At 43.3% G+C, this 20,323-nt stretch overlaps 1 protein-coding gene across 3 annotated transcripts in view; it reads right to left on the reverse strand.

Moving 5' to 3' along the window:
• The window catches only part of OTUD5 (OTU deubiquitinase 5), a 260,721-nt gene extending 241,399 nt beyond the window's left edge, over positions 1-19,322 (reverse strand). Inside the window, exon 1 of one of the 3 annotated variants that reach the window (XM_029610434.1) lies at positions 18,348-19,322. In XM_029610434.1, coding sequence (XP_029466294.1) covers positions 18,348-18,749 — 402 coding nt within the window. In that variant the 5' untranslated portion in view covers positions 18,750-19,322. The remainder of the gene's footprint in view (positions 1-18,347) is intronic. The other 2 variants (XM_029610423.1, XM_029610412.1) reach the window with 2 other exon arrangements.
• Between the last annotated feature and the right edge of the window lie 1,001 nt (positions 19,323-20,323).

Here is a 20,323-nt window from a genome sequence, read left to right on the forward strand (position 1 = left end):
CGCACAACCCTTCATATCAGCCATATCATCACCTTAGGCTTGCTGCTCTTCTGGCAGATTTTTGGATCTTTCTTGTAGATTTTCTAGGTTATTTCAATGATAGTGTATCATCCGTATTGTGTGTACCAATTCTAGCTTGCCAGGCAGCACCTTGATATACCCTTTTTCCAATCGCAGCAAGAATCCTTGGATCTTTTCCTGGGGTTGAGTTTGAATGTGTGTCTGCTTGGCTTTTTTCATTGCAGACAACACAATGATATAATCATGTGGAAGTTGCACTCTTTCATGCCTTGGACATTTTTTAATTCTGTATTTTACATCAATATTCTTTCTACTAGTGGTCCAGTGAAAGGTGTCTTCCAGAGTTTATTCTGAACTTTTATCAGATCATCATGCATTGGTAGGGCCTTGTACTGTTTTGGAGGCTGAATAAATTTTAGAACTCCTTGTAAATAGCTTTTTCCTCTAGGTCTTCTTCTAAGTCCACTCCCCTCTCTCCGTCCTGTGAAACCTTCCTCACAGCCCTGCAGGCCCTAGGTTTCACCCAAACCATTTCAACCCCCACACACAAAGCGGGGCATACACTGGACCTCATATTCACCAACTCCTGTATCCAGTCCCCATCGCCCCCTACCTGCACTCCTGTCCCTTGGTCCAACCAAGCACTTATCGAGACCCGTATTACCTTTAGTGCCACTAATCCCCGCAACCACCCACAAAATAACTCCTTTTCCTACCGTAAAGCCTGTAACACTGAGGAGCTCATTTATTTATTTATTTTTAACTTTTATATACCGACATTCTCCACTCTCTCTGAATCCATGAACAACCTTGACTGCTCCTCCCCCGACACCACACTCAGTTCGTGGGTCAGCATCACTAAAGACCTAGCTGATAAGATATGCCCCATCATCACCTGTAAGCAACGCACCTCACACTCCAACAACAAACCATGGTACACAACGGAACTCCACCAAATGAAGCACAACCTCAGACTCAAAGAAAGAGCTTGGCGTAAAGACCCCACACCACAGCATTCCACTTCCTACAAATCCTACCTACACACCTACCGACTTGCCATTCTGAATGCCAAACGTGACTACTACGCCTCCAAAATCCATCAATACACCTTCAACCCCAAGGCCCTCTTCTCCTATGTCGCAGCCCTCACCAACCCCTCCACACCCATCCTCACTGAGGAAGAAACCAGCACGAAATGCGAAGAACTTGCTTCTTTTTTCCACAACAAAATAGCTAACATTCTCCTCAGGTTTCCCTCTGCTGCTACCCACACGCCCCCCTTTCCCAAGCCCAACCACAACCCCCCATCCATGAAAAACTCTCTCGACTTCATCGACCTCACCTCATCTAAGGAAATTGAGGCAATTCTCAAAAAATCTAAGCCTGCATCCCACCCATCCGACACTTTACCTACGAAAACGCTTTTCTCCCTACCTACTACGATTGCTCAACCCCTGGCAGACATTATTAACTGCTCATTGTCCACTGGTGCTATCCCAGATCCCCTCAAACACGCTATAGTCAAACCCCTCCTAAAGAAGCCCTCTCTTGACCCCAAAGACCCCTCCAGCTATCGTCCTATCTCCAATCTCCCCCTTATTGCAAAAATCATGGAGAAGGTCATAAACACCCAGCTCATGGAGTACCTCGACGACAATAACATACTCCATCCCTCTCAGTTTGGCTTTCGCAAAAATCTAAACACAGAGTCCCTCCTCCTATCCCTCACGGACTTCCTCCTCACTGGCCTTGACCAAGGTCAAAACTTCCTCATTGCTTTCCTCGACATCTCAGCGGCCTTCGATACGATTAGCCATGATCTCCTCATCTCCCACCTTATCGACATCGGTGTCTCCGGTACTGCCCTCCTGTGGTTCAGATCCTACCTCACCTCTGAATCCTCCCTCTTCACCTTATCGCAAGGAGTACCCCAAGGCTCCTCCCTCTCCTCCACCCTTTTTAACATATACCTCCTCCCCCTCTGTCAACATCTATCTGACCTCGGACTTAAATTCTACATCTATGCAGATGATGTCCAAATCATCATCCCTATCCGTGAATCTCTATCTGCCACCCTTTCCTTCTGGGAGAAATGCCTTGCCTCTATTAACACTCTGCTCACCTCTCTCCAACTCGCCCTTAATGCTACTAAAACTGAGCTCCTCCTCATCCATAACCAACAGACCCTTACGCTGTCCTCTCTCAACGACCCCTCTTCCACCCCTCTCAGCTCACAACCCTCTGTACGAAACCTAGGCGTCCTCATTGACCCTCATCTGAACCTCAAGAGCCACATAAACGCCGTCATAAAAGGAGGTTTTTACAAGCTCATGGTCTTAAAAAAGCTCAAGCCCCTACTCCATACCCACAATCTCAAAACTGTTATCCAAACTACTCTAACATCTAAATTAGACTATTGCAATTCATTGTATCTGGGCCTCCCCTTCTCCACCATCAGACCTCTCCAGATACTGCAAAATGGAATCAGTAATGCACGTAAATCTGATCACATAACCCCCATCCTCAAGGACCTACACTGGCTCCCTATCTCTTCCCGCATCTTGTTCAAGACCCTCACCATCATACATAAAGCTATTTACACTCATAACTCCCTATGGCTCAATGAACCACTCCTACCGGTTCAATCTGCCCGTCCTACTAGATCAAACCTCAAATGCACCCTACAGGTCCCCACACTTAAGAAAGCCCGTCTCTCAGCAACAAGGACCCGCGCCCTATCCATTGCGGGCCCCACTCTGTGGAATTCTCTTCCCCCCGACCTCCGCCTGGAGCAATGCCCTCTCAAATTCCGTAAACAGATAAAAACCTGGCTCTTCCACCAGGCTTTTCCAGATTAACTTTCCTGTCACCTCCTTTTTTCCTGCCCCCCTACCTACTTAATCTAATATCTCCTGTAAACCCCCCCCCCCCCCTTTTCCCTTGTAAATACACCCTGTAGACCACACAAGCTCCCTCTGCCCCAACTGTAAATTTGTAAATCAAGTAATATTGTATAATCTTACCTTAACATGATAATTAGACCTTACCTTAACATGATAAACAATATTATTGCGAAACTCCTTTAACTAGTAAATTCGACTCTTCACTGATCCCAGTTGTGTATTTCCCTGTTTTATTGTAACTGCAAAGTTTTTTCGTTCCGCACCTGTTAATATTCTTATTGTATTTTACACCCCCTTTGTTAATTGTAAACCGGCATGATGTGATACCTCTCGCGAATGCCGGAATAGAAAAACACAAAATAAATAAATAATCTGCGTATTCACACTCTTGTTAAGCTTGTTACCTCTATCTCTCATCTCTCCTCATTTAGTTTGCTCAGGTTTCACTGTTGGGACCTCTAGCAGTTGTCCTTCCCCCAATTCCCTCTTTATTGTACTTTCCACCTTTTTGTTATTATGTAAACCGATATGATGTGTACTTTAATGTCGGTATAGAAAAGCTGTTAAATAAATAATAAATAAGTTGAATGGAATTACTTCTGACATTTTCTGTAGAAAATCTGGATATGTGGAGTCTTCAGGCAGCATTAAACTTCTGGGTTGTTCAGGCATGGAATCCAACGGTGGATCGGGAGATGGAACATCTGATTGTATGAGCACAGAATAAAGAGAAACTATATGAATCATCCAATATGCTCTGTACATATTAAGCAGTTTCTGATTTTTTTCCTTTGCTGGATCTTCTTTCTTTCTCTCAAAAGAGTTCTGCTTGTAGGTGTTCTTGCATCTTGAGTGGCATACTTCTATTGATGAAACACCTAACCAATCTTCGTCTCGAAAATTCTTGAAAAGGCAGTTCTTTCCCAATTAGTCTCTCATCTAGAAGACAAAAAAACCCTATACCCTAACCAATTTGGCTTCAGGAAGAACCGCTCAACAGAAATCCTTTACAATCCCTATACTGCAGGGCTTAGACTCCCGCCTAGTTCTGATCAACTTAACAGCTGCCTTCGACACTGTTGACCATAATCTTCTATGCCACCAGCTGAGAAATGTAGGAATTGATGAAAATATACTAAAAAGGTTAGTCTCTTTCCTTGCTGACAGACCTTTCCCAAGTAAAACTTGATAATCACCTATCCGACACATTCTAATGCACAAGAATGTCCCGCAGGGATCTGCTCTATCAGCAACCCTATTTAATATCTACATGCTGCCATTGTGCAGATTACTAACTGACCTTGGAATAAACTTTCTTCTATATGCAGATGACCTACAATTCTATATCCCTCTAACAAAATCATTTGAGAAAACAGCATCACTTATTTCTGGTTATATGATCACCAAAAAAGAAAAACTTGCACAATTGAAACTATCAATGAACCCAAAAAAACCTGAACTAACTTGGTTGAGCCGAAACACCCAAAATCTAGTCCACCCGGCATTGATCTTGGATATTGACAACTATCTCCGGCAACTCAGGTAAGAGATCTTGGTGTCCAAGTCGACAAAAACATCTATGAAGACACTCATTAGCAAACTGTTCAAATCTGGTTTCCATAAACTACAAATCCTGAGCCAACTGAAACCTCTACTAAGCACAACTGACTTCAGAACTGTTTTACAATATCTAATATTCTTAAACTTAGATTACTGCAATTCTCTATTCCTAGGACTTCCAGCTAGTCACCTTAAACCACTCTAACTACTGCAAAACACTGCAGCTAGACTACTGACCAGAAAAAAAAAATTCGACCACATCACCCCAGCCCTGATAGCATTGCATTGGCTACCTGTACAGTCGAGAATAATATACAAAGTTCTAACAATAATATACAACATGAATCCAAACAATGATTTGATGGGAATAACGTTCAAACCACATATTCCCATACGAGTGCTATGATCTCAGAATAAAGGCCTGCTAGAAATCCCAACCATAAAAAATTCTCATCTCACACAAACAAGAGACAGAGCTATATCTATTGCAGGCCGAAAGCTATGGAACTCAATGCCAGAGAATCTTCAAACAACAACAGACATTAAGAAATTTAACAAAGAACTGAAAACGTGGCTATTCGATAATGCCTACTCTCTGAATGATATAACCAATTCCACCTCACTTTGATAACCAACTATGTTCTGAACATGTCCCCATTTTGTCATTCTCCCCCCCCCCCCCCCCCCTCCCCAATAACGATTAGAAATGCATCCTTAGATCTGGAACGTTTCCTTGAATATTTACCGTTATGCATGCCTGCCTTTGTAACTCGCCCTTCATCTGTGAGTGTTAAAAATGTACACCGATGTGATCTAGTGATTCTCATATGGAATGACGGTATATAAAACACTCAAATAAATAAATGTAAACACAGTAAGTCCACAATCTTTGCACAAAGGCACGACACTCTTTCAGTGCTTTTTATAGTAGGATGTTTGGACATATATTTTTTCCTGACACTGTCTGAGGCTCCAATATAGGAGATGAAGACATACCATTTGATGTTTCTGCATGTTTTCTCTTTTTTGAATGTTTTCTTTCTATTTCGACAACATTGGAGGAAAAGCTCAGTGAAGAAGTTGTAACCAGTGGCTTACATGCAATTCTGCATTTTTAGCTCCAACTGCTCTCAGTTGCTGTTGTCTTACACCAGTGATTCTCGGCACCAGTGTTTTGGTGCTGGAGATTATCATTGCAGATGCTTCAGCACTAGTGACCTTCTGTGCCAATATTTTTCACTGATAGTTCTGCGCCTTGTTTCTTCAGCACCGGTGTCTCATGGCTTTGATGTTTCAGCACCAATGGTTCTGCACTGTGCTTCTTTGGCACAGATGGCTCTTGGCTCCAACTCGTCAGCTCCGACAATTTGGCACTGCGCCTCTTAGACGAAGGCATGTCAACCCCAATGTTTTGGTGCTGTTTTTTCGATCCTGTGATTTTAAAAGGCGCAAAATGGCACCGGCCGTACGGCAACACGATTCGACTGCAGGAGGTCGTTCCGGACCCCCGCTGGACTTTTGGCAAGTCTTGTGGGGGTCAGGAGGCCCCCCCAAGCTGGCCAAAAGTCCCTGGGGGTCCAGCGGGGGTCCGGGAGCAATCTCCTACGCTCCTGACGTCGGGGGACAAAAAACAAAATGGCGCCGGCGCTACCTTTGACCTGTCATATGACAAGGCAAAGGTAGCGCCGGCGCCATTTCTACAACGCACTGGAGGTCCGAGAATAAAAGATCACACCGGGACCCTTCCTCTGGACCCCAGGTAATTTAAGGCATTTTGGGGGGGTTCGGGAGGGTGGGGGATTTATTTTAAAGGGTCGGGGTGGGTTTTAGGGTTGTTTTAGTGTGCTGGTTTTCCCGCCCTCCCCCTTCCCCTCCCCCGATTTACGATTTTTTGACGATAAATCGGGGGAATTGTTATTCTATCGCGGCTCTAACGATTTTTGACGATTTAAAATATATCGGACGATATTTTAAATCGTCAAAAAACGATTCACATCCCTAGAAGAGACCATGCCGGTGCCGCTGACTCCAGCCGTCCTGCTGCGTTCCGCCCGGGCTGACAGCATTTTAAGCCCGGGCAGAGGAGGACCGGTGAGCAGCTGGGTCAGCGGGGGACTGGAAAGTGTGGCGACACTTGTCTGCGAGCCATGGGTTCCCAACCCCTGTTCTAGAGCAACATTAGAAAATATGTCTTCACAGAAAGGAAGTGGGTGGGGGGAGATGCATTGAATGGCCTTTTTAAAGAAGTAGTGGAGGCAAACACTGGGGCCGATGCTATATTAAACATTGAAAGTGGGTGCTGACTTTTCAGTGCGTGCTTTCTTAATGTGCGCATTGCGCCTGCAAGGGGGGCGCCATACTATAAACAAATTAGGGGGTTGCGCTAGCAAGGAGGCACTCAGCTGAGCGCACTATATAGCATCGGCCCCCACTGTAAGAGAATTCAGGAAGGACTGGGATAAGCAGAAAAGATGCTTAGTTGTGAAGAATATAAAAACAGATATCTGCTGGGGTCTGTGGCATTGCACCAGAAACTAAATTGAACAGAGACTAGATAGGCCTTAGGGAATATTCAGAAAAGGGCTGAAGTACAAAATCAGTCTCCATTTTAAAGCTCAGATGATCGTTTTTGCAAGTGGAAGGAATGAGTGAGAATTTACCAGCACTTGATGGGAAAGAGGCAACAGAATTTGCAAAATAAGAGAAAAAATTATTTAAAGAATCTCACCAGCAGATAAGGAAAATCAATTGGCAAAAGCAAAAATAAAGTAGTAAATACAGAGAGTTGCTTCAGAAACCCTATGTGGATTAAGGTCAGACTCAGGAATAGTCAAGGAGAGGTAAACAGACCTGGATAAGTGCAGCACAGGATAGTGGATTATGGACAAAATGGTTTACGGGTAGCAAAGAAAAAAAACAAAACAGCAAAACAGAAATGCAGATTCTGTAAATCAGAACTAGAAATGATTACACAACTGATCGCTGAATGTCAAGTACCGATATCAGAAGGCCTGTGTTACATTTGGCAGCTCACGGGACGGCCCTGTAAGCCGCCACACTCACCCTGACACCACCAGCACAACTTTGCAGCCTGCTCGCCACCCAGCACAGACTGCCATGCTGCATTCTTCCTGGTTCTCCCTAGGCGTGCGCACATCCGACTGCCAGCTACTTAAAAGGCCCGCAGCGGGAAAGCAGCCCTGGTGCCCTTTGATGACATCACTGGCTCTCCACTATTTAAAGCTCCTTCAGTGGAGCAGCAGATGCCTCAACAGGTCCCCTGTTGTGCCTTCAGTGCAGGTTTTCTGTATTCCTGCCTTGTTCCAACCCTGCCTTGCTCTACTCATCTTGACCTCCCAGTACTGATCTCTGCCTTAGACCTTAACCACTTCTTACTTGCCGCCTGTATCTGACCTTGGCTTTGGACCTGACCTCACCTCGTCAGCTGTTTGCCCCAACCTCTGATCCACCTCTGGTATCTCCTGCCTGCCACCAGCTCCGACATTGGCCTGTTCTTGGACTCTCATCTGTCAGACTGCCCTTGGGATCCACCTAAGCCCTGCTGGCTGCCAGAACCCAAAAGCTCAATCAGCGGAGGAGGCAGCTGATATAGGTGAAGCTCCAGTCTGTCCCGCTGCAGAGCATCTCTGTCAGCTTTTGAGAAGGGCCTAGCAGGTTTGCCCACTAGTTTGCTCCAACCACGCCACAGCACTAATGTCTCACAGATACTGTGCTCATTACAGTCTGTACACAGAAAAGCGTAAGGTGACATGGCTCATCCAATGGAAATTGTGTAAACACTATAACATCATTATACCAGAAACACGCTGAGATCACAACCCTGAGAGAATTGTAGAGTGAAGTTGTGATCACATGGGACATCCCCAACAAATAAAAAATATATATAGAGAGAGATAAATGGATAGATAATAAAAAAGAAGAAAAGCACGACAGCAGTATTGCAGAAAGAAGTTTTAGTACCACAGAACTATTCTGTGGATTGTATGACGAGTGAAAAGATCCTCATGTATCGAATGATGCAATCAGAGACCAAGAAAATGTGGCAGAAAGACACAGAAATAGTCCTAATAGTCTTGAGTGCCACTGACCTGATGAAAAAGAATTTACAGGTGCATCTAGACATGCTGCCTATGCACATGTCTTATGAACTTCAGAAAGAAGCTTTTTTATATATAATGCAAGTATTAAAAAGGGCATTAGCAGTAAATTTGAGAGACTGAGATCATAGTAAACATATTCTGCTTTATAAGCGAGGTTCACTCCTGTCAAGGTATGCACAAAGTTAATTTATTTGGAGACACTACCCCATGAAAACTACTGCAGTAGCATTTAAATTTAAGAAAGGAAGACTGATAAAATGAAGAAATTAGTTTGGAAAATACTAAAAGGAATGGTTGCAAAAGTTAAAAGTTTGCATGCAGCATGGACACTATTTAAAAACATCATCTTAGAAGCCCATGCATTAAAAAAAATAGAAAACAACAAACAGTTAAATAGTGAGGTGAAAGAGGCTACTAAAGAAAAAAAAAACATCTTTCAAAAACTGGAAAGCGGATACAAATGAAGAAAATAGGAGACAGCATAAGCACTGGCAATTAAATGTAAAGCGTTAATAAGGCAAGTCAAAAGAGAATTTAAAAAAAAAAGCTTGCCAGAGAGACAAAATATGTTCAAAACAAAAAGCCTGTGAGGATAGTTCAATTAGATCTTATCTGCTAATTGTCTCCTTGAGTCCTAACAGACTACTCCAAAGAAGTAGGATTTGTGCTCCCTACCAGCAGATGGAAACAGAGGGCAAACTGTTTTGACAAAATGTCCCTCCTTATATAACCTGGTACAGCAGGGAAAGTATCAGTAGTTTCTCTACCCAAACTGAATGATGCCCTTTCGCCTGGAACTTATATCAGGCCCCTAATTGGGAAATGAATAGGAACGAGCATAATCTCTGTCCACCCTCTCTGGGTCACATCAAGTTTGTGGTCATTATATAATCAAAGGGGGGAAAAAAAGTCCTCTGTTTGCTTCTTATTCTCTATTGACTATCTTTCACTTCATTCTACTCGCGATTAAGAATGCCACCAAAGCAAATTTTGTATTCCTAATCCTTCTCGGGGTGGACTGGTGTCAGGATTCAAGGAAAGACAATTAACAGGAAACATCTAACTGAACTTTCCTTATCATCCTGCCAGGGCAGTCGAGACAAGTGGTATATACCTAAGCAGTACTCCTAGGTGAGAGTATCCTAGAGCTGTCTCTAAAACCCCATGCTAAAGGCTATATCGCCTCTCTTTTGAAAATTCAGCCTGTAATGTTTTGAAAACAAGTGCAGTGACAACCAAATGAATGTCATACAAATCTCTACTGGGACTACCAGTCTATACTTTGCCTGTATGGGCCACCTGAGCTCTAATGGAGCGTGCCGTTACTTGCTTTCCCTTCATTGGGTAAGCTGATACAGTTGCTTCTTTAATCCATCTAGCAACTGATGCCTTTGAGGCTGCTTTCACTCTGCATGCTCCTGTAAATAATACAAAGTATGTCTAATCTTCTAAACTCATTCCTGGCTTCCAATTATCTGAATAGGCATCTCATTACATCCAGAAATCTAAGATCTTTCTACTGGCCCTGACATTGCTCTTTTCAGAACCCTGGCAAGGTGACCACTTGGTTTACATGAAAGTCTTGACACTACTTTTGATAGAAAAGATGGGACCATCCTGATCATGACGTTCTCTCTGGAAAAGGAGAAGTAAAGGTCTCTGCAGGACATGGCCCGTAAGTTGGAAATAATTCTTGCCGAACATATTGCTACTAATATTACGGTTTTTAGCATTAAGTCCTTTATGGTGGCTCTTTTAACTGGTTCAAATGGAGCTTTTCTTAAGCTTGTCCCATGGTTTGTCCCATGGTGGCACCAGTGATCCAATGCTCCCTTCAAGAATCCAGACACATCTGGATGAGATACTGAGGCAGGGGGGGGCCTTAAGTCACCTCCTGTAACATGATATAGCCACTAGCTGTACTCTTAATGAGTTCACTGATAGGTTCTTATCCAAACCGTCCTGGAGAAATTCCAAGATAGAGGGTAAATGTGCCTTTTTCAGAGTCACTCCCCTCTTCCTGCACAATATCTCAAAGATCTTCCAAATTCTTGCTTAAGCTAATGAGGTTAACTTCTTCCTTGTTTTAAAAGTATGGTCGATATTACCTGTTTTAAGTACCCTCTTGTCAAACTTTCTCCTTTCAAAAGCAATGTCGTAAGACAAAATTGAGCTAAATTTTGCATGGTCACTGGTCCCTGTCCTAGTAGGTTTTCGTTCTGAGTAAATCTCTGTGGTTCTTGTTGCTTGAGCATCTCGCCCAATTTAGTGTTACTAGAATGACTAGACCTAGATGATTTGCGATTTTCCTCAGGGTCTTCTCCATCACTGATTATGGTGGGAACACATACAGTAATACTTTTCTGGACCAACTCTGTGTTATGGAATCCATCACCCTGGATCCCTATTCTCTTCTTCGACTGAAGTAGTATTTCGTCTTGGCATTCCTGTGCATCACCATTAGGTCCCAATGGGGGAGCCCTCATCTGGCCTCAATTTGGTTGAAGGCCTCCACTACCAGCTCTCATTCTCCTGGGTCCAATCTCTTATGAAATTCGCTTTCAGACTGAGTGATCCAGTCCTCCGCCTATTTTTTTTAGTCATTCTGCTTCTATTGTCACGTGAAGGCTTCTCATTCCTCTTGCTGTTGACACACACTACTGCTGTTAACATTGTCTGACAATACTCGTCAACCTTGCCCTTGAACGTTGGCAGGAAGCTTTTCAATGATAGTCTGATTGCTCTGGTTTCTAGATGATTTGTTGAGAGGGTTTCTTTCTAGCATCCTTGTACCACTTTTCCTTCACAATGTGCCTCCCAACCTGACCTGCTCACATCTGTGGTCACAGTCAGTAATTCCGGTAATTTCTGAATGATTCCCCTTGAAAGATTGGCTCTGGCTTTCCCTGGCCTGTCTTGTCATGGGCAGTATCCTGTCAAATTCTTGGCTCTGTAGTAACCATCTGGATAATGCACTCTGCTCTTACCCAGGGAACCACCTTAATCATGGCTTTCATCAAGCCTAGAAGCTGGTGGTACTCGTAGGCTGTCGGGGAGGCCGAAGCTAGCATACTTATCTGGGCTTGCAATTTAAGGATTCTCTTGCTGGTAGGAATACTTTCCCTATTTAAGAGCAAATAGACAACCCAAAATGTAACAAATCACTGGAACTGGATGGCATACAACTCAAAGTTCTGAAAGAACTCAAAAGATGAAATTGCAGACTTATTACTAGTAATCTCTAACTTCTCATCCAAATCAGCTATGGTACCTGAGGATTGGAGGATGGCCAACATAATGTCCATTGTTTAAAAGGGCTCTGGGGATGATGAAGGAAACTACAGACCAATGAGTCTGATGTTAATGCCAGGCAAAATGATAGAAGCTATTCTGAAGAAAAAAATTACTGGCCATCTGGATAGACAAAGACCAATAAGGTCTAAGTCTTGCCTTACAAATCTGCTAGATTTTTTTTTTTTTTTAAATAATTACCGTAATAACTATGTGGACAAGAGTGAATCGGTTGATATAATTTATCTGGATTTTCAGAAGGTGTGAGTGACTACTCAGAAAACTAAAAAGTTATGGGATAGGAGGCAATGTCCTATTGTAGATTACTAACTGGCTAAAGGATAAGAAGAGTAGGACTGCATGGTCATTTCTCTCAATGGAAAAGGAAAATGGTGGACTGCATCAGGGACTAGTGCTTTTAAACATATTTATAAATGATCTGGAAAAGGGAGTGACAAATGAGATGATCAAGTTTTCAGAAAACACAAAATTTTTAAGGTTGTTAGATCAAAAGCTGATTGTGAAGAATTGCAAGAGGACTGGGGAACTGGCATCTACATGACAGATTAAATTTAACGTGGACAAGTGCAAATTAATGCGTATATGGAAGAATAATCCAAACTACTGGTGCACAATGCTAGTTTCCATATTAAGCATTATCACCCAGGAAAAGGACATTGGAGTCACTGTGGACAAATACTATGAAATCCTCAGCCCAATACACAGCAACAGTCATAAAAAGCAAATAGAATGTTTTAAAACTATAGAGAAAACTCAGATATGGCAAAGAAATATTATTACTATAAACAAATTCAGGCTGCTGGAAACTCTACAAGCAAAATATATCACTCAGAACTGCACCCTATTAGAGCAGAGGTGAGCAAACTGGGGGGGGGAAGGGTCCCCCCCCCAGCAGGACCTGAATAGTCCTGAAGGGGGGCACACTGGCAGCCCAATCAGGCAAGAAAAAATAATGGCTATGCTGTCATTTATGTGCTGTGAAGGCAGTGCAAGCTCAGGAGAATGTAAGCATGTCACGGATTAGCTATGTGTCTCTTTTGGGGACCAGGAAGAGGAACTGCTTCAGTAGTGGCAGGCCTGGGGGGGAACTGCTTATTCTGTGGCAGAACTGGACCTGGAAAGAGCCACTGCAGTGTTCAACAACCCTGTAAACAGCTGCCACCCTCAGGCCTCAGCCCAGTAGGAGTTCCTCCTACTGCCAGTCCCTACCCAGGGAGAAACATCACAGCTGTTGCCCCCAGAAGAAAAGAAAGGTGAGGTAAGAGAGGGGAATATGCAAAGAGACCAGAGAGAATGAGGAAGTGGAGGGGTTAGCGTGGAAAAGTAGGGATGGGAAAATAAAGGCAAAAGTGTACAAAAGTAAATAAGCAAATAAAAGCATGAGAAAGCAAAAAAAAAAAGACAAGTAAACTAAGAAAAATAGCAAGAGAGAGAAAAATAGGAAAAAATGAGTGAAAACAGTAAAAGAAAAAAATCCAAAATAATAAAAAGTTGGGCAATATAGAGTTTCTTAGCTCCTAAAAAAAAATGTTGGCAGGCACCCAAGTTTGTTTTTGTTTTTAATTTTAGGTGTATAGTTTGTCTGGGTGTGATGTAGAGTGCGTGTATTTGCCTGGTGTACTTTAGTCTGAGAATGTGCTCTGGGTCTCTGTATGATGTGGTCTACCTGCCTGTATCTCTGTCTGGGTGTGGTGTGTTTTCCTGTTTGAGTGTGTTGTCTACACCTCTCTGGAGTATACACTCTGGAGTAGACAATACACACAAACATGGTTTGTTTGGGGGGGGGGGGGGGGGGGGTTCTGTGTTTTTCTGTTTAAGTGTGGTTTATCTGTGTCTTTGTGCCTGTCTGGGTGTTGGCTTTCTCTCTCACTGTGGGGTGTCTGCCTCTCTGTGTTTATCTGGGTATGAGGTAATTGTGTCTATGTGGGGGAGGGGGGGGGTCTCTGTGTCTGCAGGGTATCTACCTTGCTCTGTCAGTCTAGGTGTGGGATGTCTGTCTGTATGGGTGTGAAGTATTTGTTTCTCTCTGTATCTATCTGGATAGGGGGTATCTGCTTCTCTGTGCCCATATGTATGTGTACGTGTGAGCTTACTACTTTCAGCAACTTGAAGAGAAACAAAATAGGAGCTTTGAGACAATGGTTGGCAGTGTGGCTGCTCAGTGAATACCCTATATACACAACACACACACACGTATATATAGTAACCCATCTTGGGGAGGCCTCACCAATTGCATGAATGGGAGAGAGGATGCGGCTTTAATACAGGTATGAGCAACCTTTTTTGAGGATGCAACAGTTAAGACAAAACCAGTTGCGAAGTTTTTGGTAATCATTTGACGAAAACATCAGAAACATGTCAATCATTTTCAGAGAACACTCAAAAGTCCTATCCAATGATTAATAGTTGTTGGGAGGAATTTCAGTGTTTCACAAACAAACTGTACAAATAATATAAAAGTTAAACAACGTATCGTCTATTAAAATCAAGAACATTTTGTTGTTTAAAGTTTTGCATTACAAACTGGCCCCCTATTTGACCAGGATCGTAAATGTTTCATTGCAAAAAGGTATTTTCCCAGACCAGTTGAAATTGGCCCAGTCACACCTATACCTAAAAACAACTTTTGATTTGAAATATTGCGCAGTATCCTCCCTGCTGACTCCTGCCAAAATAAGTGAAAACGTAGTATTAATGAAACTGCAACACTTTTTGGATGAGAATGAGATCCTAGACATGAATCAGTTCAGATTCCATTGTAGCCACAATACTGATATAGTTCTGTTGTCCATGTTAGAGAAGTTTAGACGCAGCTTTGAGATATCCAATGTCTACATTTTGGTACTCCTGGCCATCTCAGCTGCATTTGATACTATAAATCACCAAAGTACTACTGCAACATCTTATACACATAAGAATTTCGGGAAAAGCATTACAGTGGTTCACATCTTTCCTATGTTACCGGAAATTTCAGGTAAGATTGCAAAACCAAACATCCAGTAGGTATGATGTTAACACCAGTGTAACTCAAGGGTCAGCTTTATAGGTTTTATTGTTTAATATTTATCAGTGACCCATCTGTAGCCTACACGGATGGCATTCAATTTTTTTCTACCAATAGCTACATCTTTTTCTAATGCACTGACCCAAATAGGCCTCTGTTTAAGTACCACCACAGAATGGATGCACAACAACAAACTTGCACTTAATATTGGGAAAACCAATATTCTAATATTGAGGTTTCCTTCAGATGATTTTCTAAAATCATTTCAATTTAATGGTTGGAATATCACAATTTCACCAGTAGTAAAAGACCTGGGGGTAAAGCTGAATCAAACATCTTTCAAAGAATAAAAAGCATGTAGCAAACAGTGCTTTTATCAAACAAAGTGCTACGCGAATTAAAACAATTTGTTACTACTACTGACTTCCGTAAAACATAAATAAATGAGTCGTTGGTCATCTCTTAAATAGACTACTGCAATTCTTTGTATGTTGGGGTGCCAGCATATGTTACAATGTTTGCAGGCTATATAGAATGCAGCAGCTAGACTACTAAACTGGCATTATATTACACGACCATATTACACTGGCTACTAATGAGATGGAGAATTCAATTTAAACTTGTAACAATGATCCAACGTGCCTTAAATGGTAATATTCCAATATGTATAAATTCAGCCTTAAAGTTATACAAACCATTCTGTAATTTATAATTTGACGGCCAAAATCTTCTGGATGTACCAATACGTCAAGCTCGTTTTGATGAGACAAGGGAAAGAACTTTTATGTTGCCGACCCTCAACTGTGGAACAATCTGCTAGAAGAGTTCTGGAACATCCAATGTTGCACGACTTCAGAAAACAGATTAAAACTTTTTATTTTAATCAAGCTTTTAACTTGAATATGTAATCAGGTCCTATAGTTCTCTCAACCAAGCACTACTAGTCAGTTTTTGATTGCTTGTCTGTTTATATTTTAATCATTTGTTATTATTATGGTTTAACTGTGTGTTTTGTGTGTTGATAGGACAATTTACTGTTGTCCCTTATTTACAATAATTGCAATCTGGTACCACATTTTAGCAATTAATTTTAATTATGAGTGTGTATTGGTCCCCGCTGAGAATTATGGATTGTGCAGGCTATAGGTTGTGAAAATAAATGGATACTATTAGAAAAGGAATGGAAACTAAAACAGAATATATCATAGTGCCTCTATATTGATCCATAGCACAAACAGTCCTTGAGTACTGTGTGCATTTCTGGTCAGCCCGTCTCAAAAAGGATATAGCTGAACTAGAAAAGGCACAGAGAAGAGCAATCAAAATGACAGACCGGCTAAGCTATGAGTAAAACCTAAACTCTTCAGGGCTCGTCAGCCTGGAAGAGAAAGGAGATATGATAGACGTCTACAAAATCATGACTAGAGTGGAATGGGTAAATAGGGAACATTTACTCTTTCAAATAGTACTACGACAGATGCACCAATAGGTAGCACATTTAAAATAAATCTGAGAAAGTATTTTTTTCACTCAGCACTCAAGTAAACGATGAAATTTGTTGCCAAAGCAGTTAGCATAGCTGGATTTAAAAAGGGTTTACACAAGTTCTTGGAGGAAAGGTCCATAGTGGTCCATAGTTTCCATTCTTCTTGATCACGAACTAAGCATGAAACCTCACATCAACTCTATTCTCAAAGCAGGTTTCTTCAAACTCAACGTTCTTAAAAAACTCCGACCCCTACTATACACCCAAGATCTCCGCACAGTGATCCAAGCCACCCTCACCTCCAAACTAGACTACCAAAATGCACTCCTCCTAGGGCTCCCCATGTCTACGTTAAAACCTCTCCAATTGTTGCAAAATGCCACTGCAAGACTCATCACTAACACACGTAAATACGAACATTACCCCTATCCTCAAGGATCTACATTGGCTCCCCATCCTCTCCCGTATACACTACAAAACCCTGACCATAGTACACAAGTCTATCCACACCCACAATTCCAACTGGCTTGACCTTCCCTTCAATGCCCCCCTGTCCACTCGAGCTACCAGATCTGCCAGCAAAGGTACCCTACATGTACCTTCCTTGAAAACAGCTCATCTCTCCTCCATCCGCGACCACGCCCTCTCCATTGCTGGTCCGGCTCTCTGGAACTCCCTGCCCGTCCACATGCGCCTTGAACCATGTGCGATCAAATTCAAAAAGAAACTAAAAACATTTCTGTTCAACCAAGTTTACTCAGAATAGTTCCTCCCATTCACACCATCTCCCACACCTTCCCCCAGGTGACCTCCCTTTTCCTTATATTAAGGAGATAATTATTTTGTAAATTGTTCATTCTCTTGTTATGGTTCTTGTTTCACTGTTAAACTATTCTTCCATACTGCCTTTGGTTAACCCCCCTCCCAGTTCTCCTTCCCTGTTGATATGTATTTCCAAACCTTTTGTTAGTATGTGAACCGGTATGATGTCCCCACTAATACCGGTGTATAAAAGTTTCTAAATAAATAATTAAAATAAAGGTCCTGAAAGAAAGCTATTGATTATCCCTGGTTGTGAGCAAGGAGGATTGAATCTATTCTTTGGGATCCTGCTGGGTACTTGTGACTTTGAATGGCCACTGTCAAAGACAGGATGCTGAGCGTGATGGACCTTTGGCCTGACTCAGTATGGCATTTCTTATCTTCTTACAGTCCTTATTTGCCATCATGCTTTAAGATTACCAGGATCCTTATAAAGAAAAGTGCTTCTCTAATGCAGAGCATAGCAAGGTTTAATTTCAAGAGCTAAACAATGGAGTAACATAATAATGACAATAAGGATTCAAAACAATGAAAAGAGATACCAAAAATGACAGAAAGCCCGAACCTGCATAACCGAGAGGAACAAGGATCCCATTAATACTGACTGATACACTGAAAGTCACAATATTACTTTTGATGATTTATTAATACTAACGTTCAAGGGATGATTAATATTGATTTAAAAAGGTAGGTCACCTCAAAATATTTCTCAGGAGGTAGCTTCTCAAAATGGGTCGGTTTTTGTCCACACCATAAACAGGAACGAAGCTCACTTGTAAGACAGGGTTTGTAGGGAATGATCTCAGTCTCCCACATTTACTGCTAACGCCCTTTTTAATACTCGCATTGTGTCAAAGAGAGCCTCCTTCTGGAGTTCATACGCTGCATAGGCAACATCTGCAATACTAACTTTCAGGAAGATCTAATCCTAACATATCCTTGACACTTACCTACGTGGGAGGGCTCATCACATTACTACTACTGATCGAGGACCGGGGGGGGGGGGGGGGGGGGGAATTTATACCCAAACACTGACCAATGGGGGGAAAAAGTGTCCCATATTCCCCAATAAAGGTCCCTTAGTAGTGACCAGCTCCGCCTCTCCCTCGCTCCATTACCTGCTCAGCGGTGGCCGGGTCCAGTGACTGGGTGCGGGCGGCCGTCTCGTACTCGTCCTCGCTGTTGTACCCGGCTCCCTCCTCTCGTTGGGGGCTTCCCCCAGCACCTCCCCCGGGCCCGACACCGAGTTGCTGCTGCTGCCTCCGACGCTTGCTATGGCCGGGCCCCGAGCAGCAGCCTCCACCGACTCCTCCGTCTGCCGCTCCGGCCGCCGCGGCTCCTTCCTCCCGCGAGGCCCAGCAACGCGGCGGTGGCGAGGCTCGAGGCCGGCTCCCCACCGAACTCCCCACAACGTTTCCTCCGCCACCCCGCCGCTCCGGCACCACCTCCTCCGGATCTCCAGCCGCTCCCCCGGCCCCCGCCGCTCCTCCCCCGGCCTTCTTCTTCGGGAGGATGGTCATGGCGGCCCCGGGGGAAGGGGGAGATCTAGAGAGGGGCGAAAAAAAAAGGGCGGGAGAGCGCGGGGCGCGCGGGCTGCCTCAAGGGAGGGCAATTCCAAATCAGTGATTGGTGGAGGCGGCGGGGTGAGAAGAGGCGCGCGCGCGCCGCCTCGAGGGGGTAATTCCTTTCGCCGTTTGTTGCTGTCCCTAGCCGGGTGAGAAGGGGGTCGTGGGCGCCGCCTCGAGGCGGTACAGTTGGTGGTCGCCTCAAAATAGTATTGGGGAAGGTTAGAAGAGTTAATCTTCGTCAATGATTGGTCAACTTGCAGACTGGGGTAAGAAGGGGGCGCGTGTAGTTTAGAGGTAGATCCGTTGGTGGCCGGCTTGACTGCAAGAAAGAGAAGTAAAGAGGAAGTGCTTTCCAATTTCTTCCTTGGCCTTTAAATGTGAAAAAGGTTTCGCCGTTGAGAGCCGATAAGAAAACTGCTTCCCCCCCTTTTTTTTTCCCCCTTCTTTCCACTTTCTAGAGTTTGGGAGAGGGCGGTCACCCTCTTTACCTTCTCCCCTCTCCTCCCTTTAGAGGCTTCCAGCTCCCGGCCCCGCAAAAAAAAAAAAAAAAAAAAAAATGTCAACACATACAACCACAGCTGACCCGGCCGACGTCACTTCCGCGTGAGAGACGTCGGCACGCTCGGCGACAAAACAAACTTTTTTTTTTCTGTTTGAACCGCATCCGGGTTCTCTTCTCTAGGTTTCCGTCTCAGGAGGTGACGTAACTCCGGATAGCAACCGACGAGTGTCTCATGATATGAACTGAGTAGCTTCCGGTAGAGTCGAAACAGATCGCCTGGAAGACTCTAAATCGCTCTCATACCCACATCTGCCGGTCAGTAGCTGGCATAGCAAAATGGGAATATTCGATCAGCGCTGAGATGTACAACTATGGCGAGAGGCAGACCATTCAACCCACATCTGGGCACCATGGGATCTTGTTGAAGCCAACTCAGGAGCACTGAAATGTGCTTCTCGGTGGGGGAAAAAATATGACCGGTGGATCCAGAGTATTTTTTCATGCTGTTTTTTCCCTGCTGACATCATCTCAGCGAGCAACTGGTGGCTGGCATCTGAAGAGCAGAAATAATTAGACTACAGTATTTTGCTTATTTATATTGTTGAACTGTAAGAACTTAAGACTTGCCATACTGGGTCAGACCAAGGTCCATCAAGCCCAGTATCCTGTTTCCAACAGTGGCCAATGCAAGTCACAAGTACCTGGCAGGATCCAAAGGGGAAGATAGATTCCAAGCTGCTTATCCCAAGAATAAGTAGTTGGTATCTGCAACTGCACCTTAATAACTGTTTATGGACTTTTCCTCCAGTAACTTGTCCAAACCGTTTAAACACAGCTACACTAATAGCTTTCACCATAACCTCTGCCAATGAATTCCAAACCTTAATTATGCTTTGAGTAAACTAATATTTTCTCTTATTAGTTTTATTTTGTACACCCTAGTCTTTGTACTTTTTGAAAGAGTAAACCAATTAATGTTTACTCATTCCATTCCACTCATTATTTTATAAAACTCTTATCATAT

The sequence above is a fragment of the Rhinatrema bivittatum genome, chromosome 1 (assembly GCF_901001135.1).
Source record: "Rhinatrema bivittatum chromosome 1, aRhiBiv1.1, whole genome shotgun sequence".
Taxonomy (NCBI): Eukaryota; Metazoa; Chordata; class Amphibia; order Gymnophiona; family Rhinatrematidae; genus Rhinatrema; species Rhinatrema bivittatum.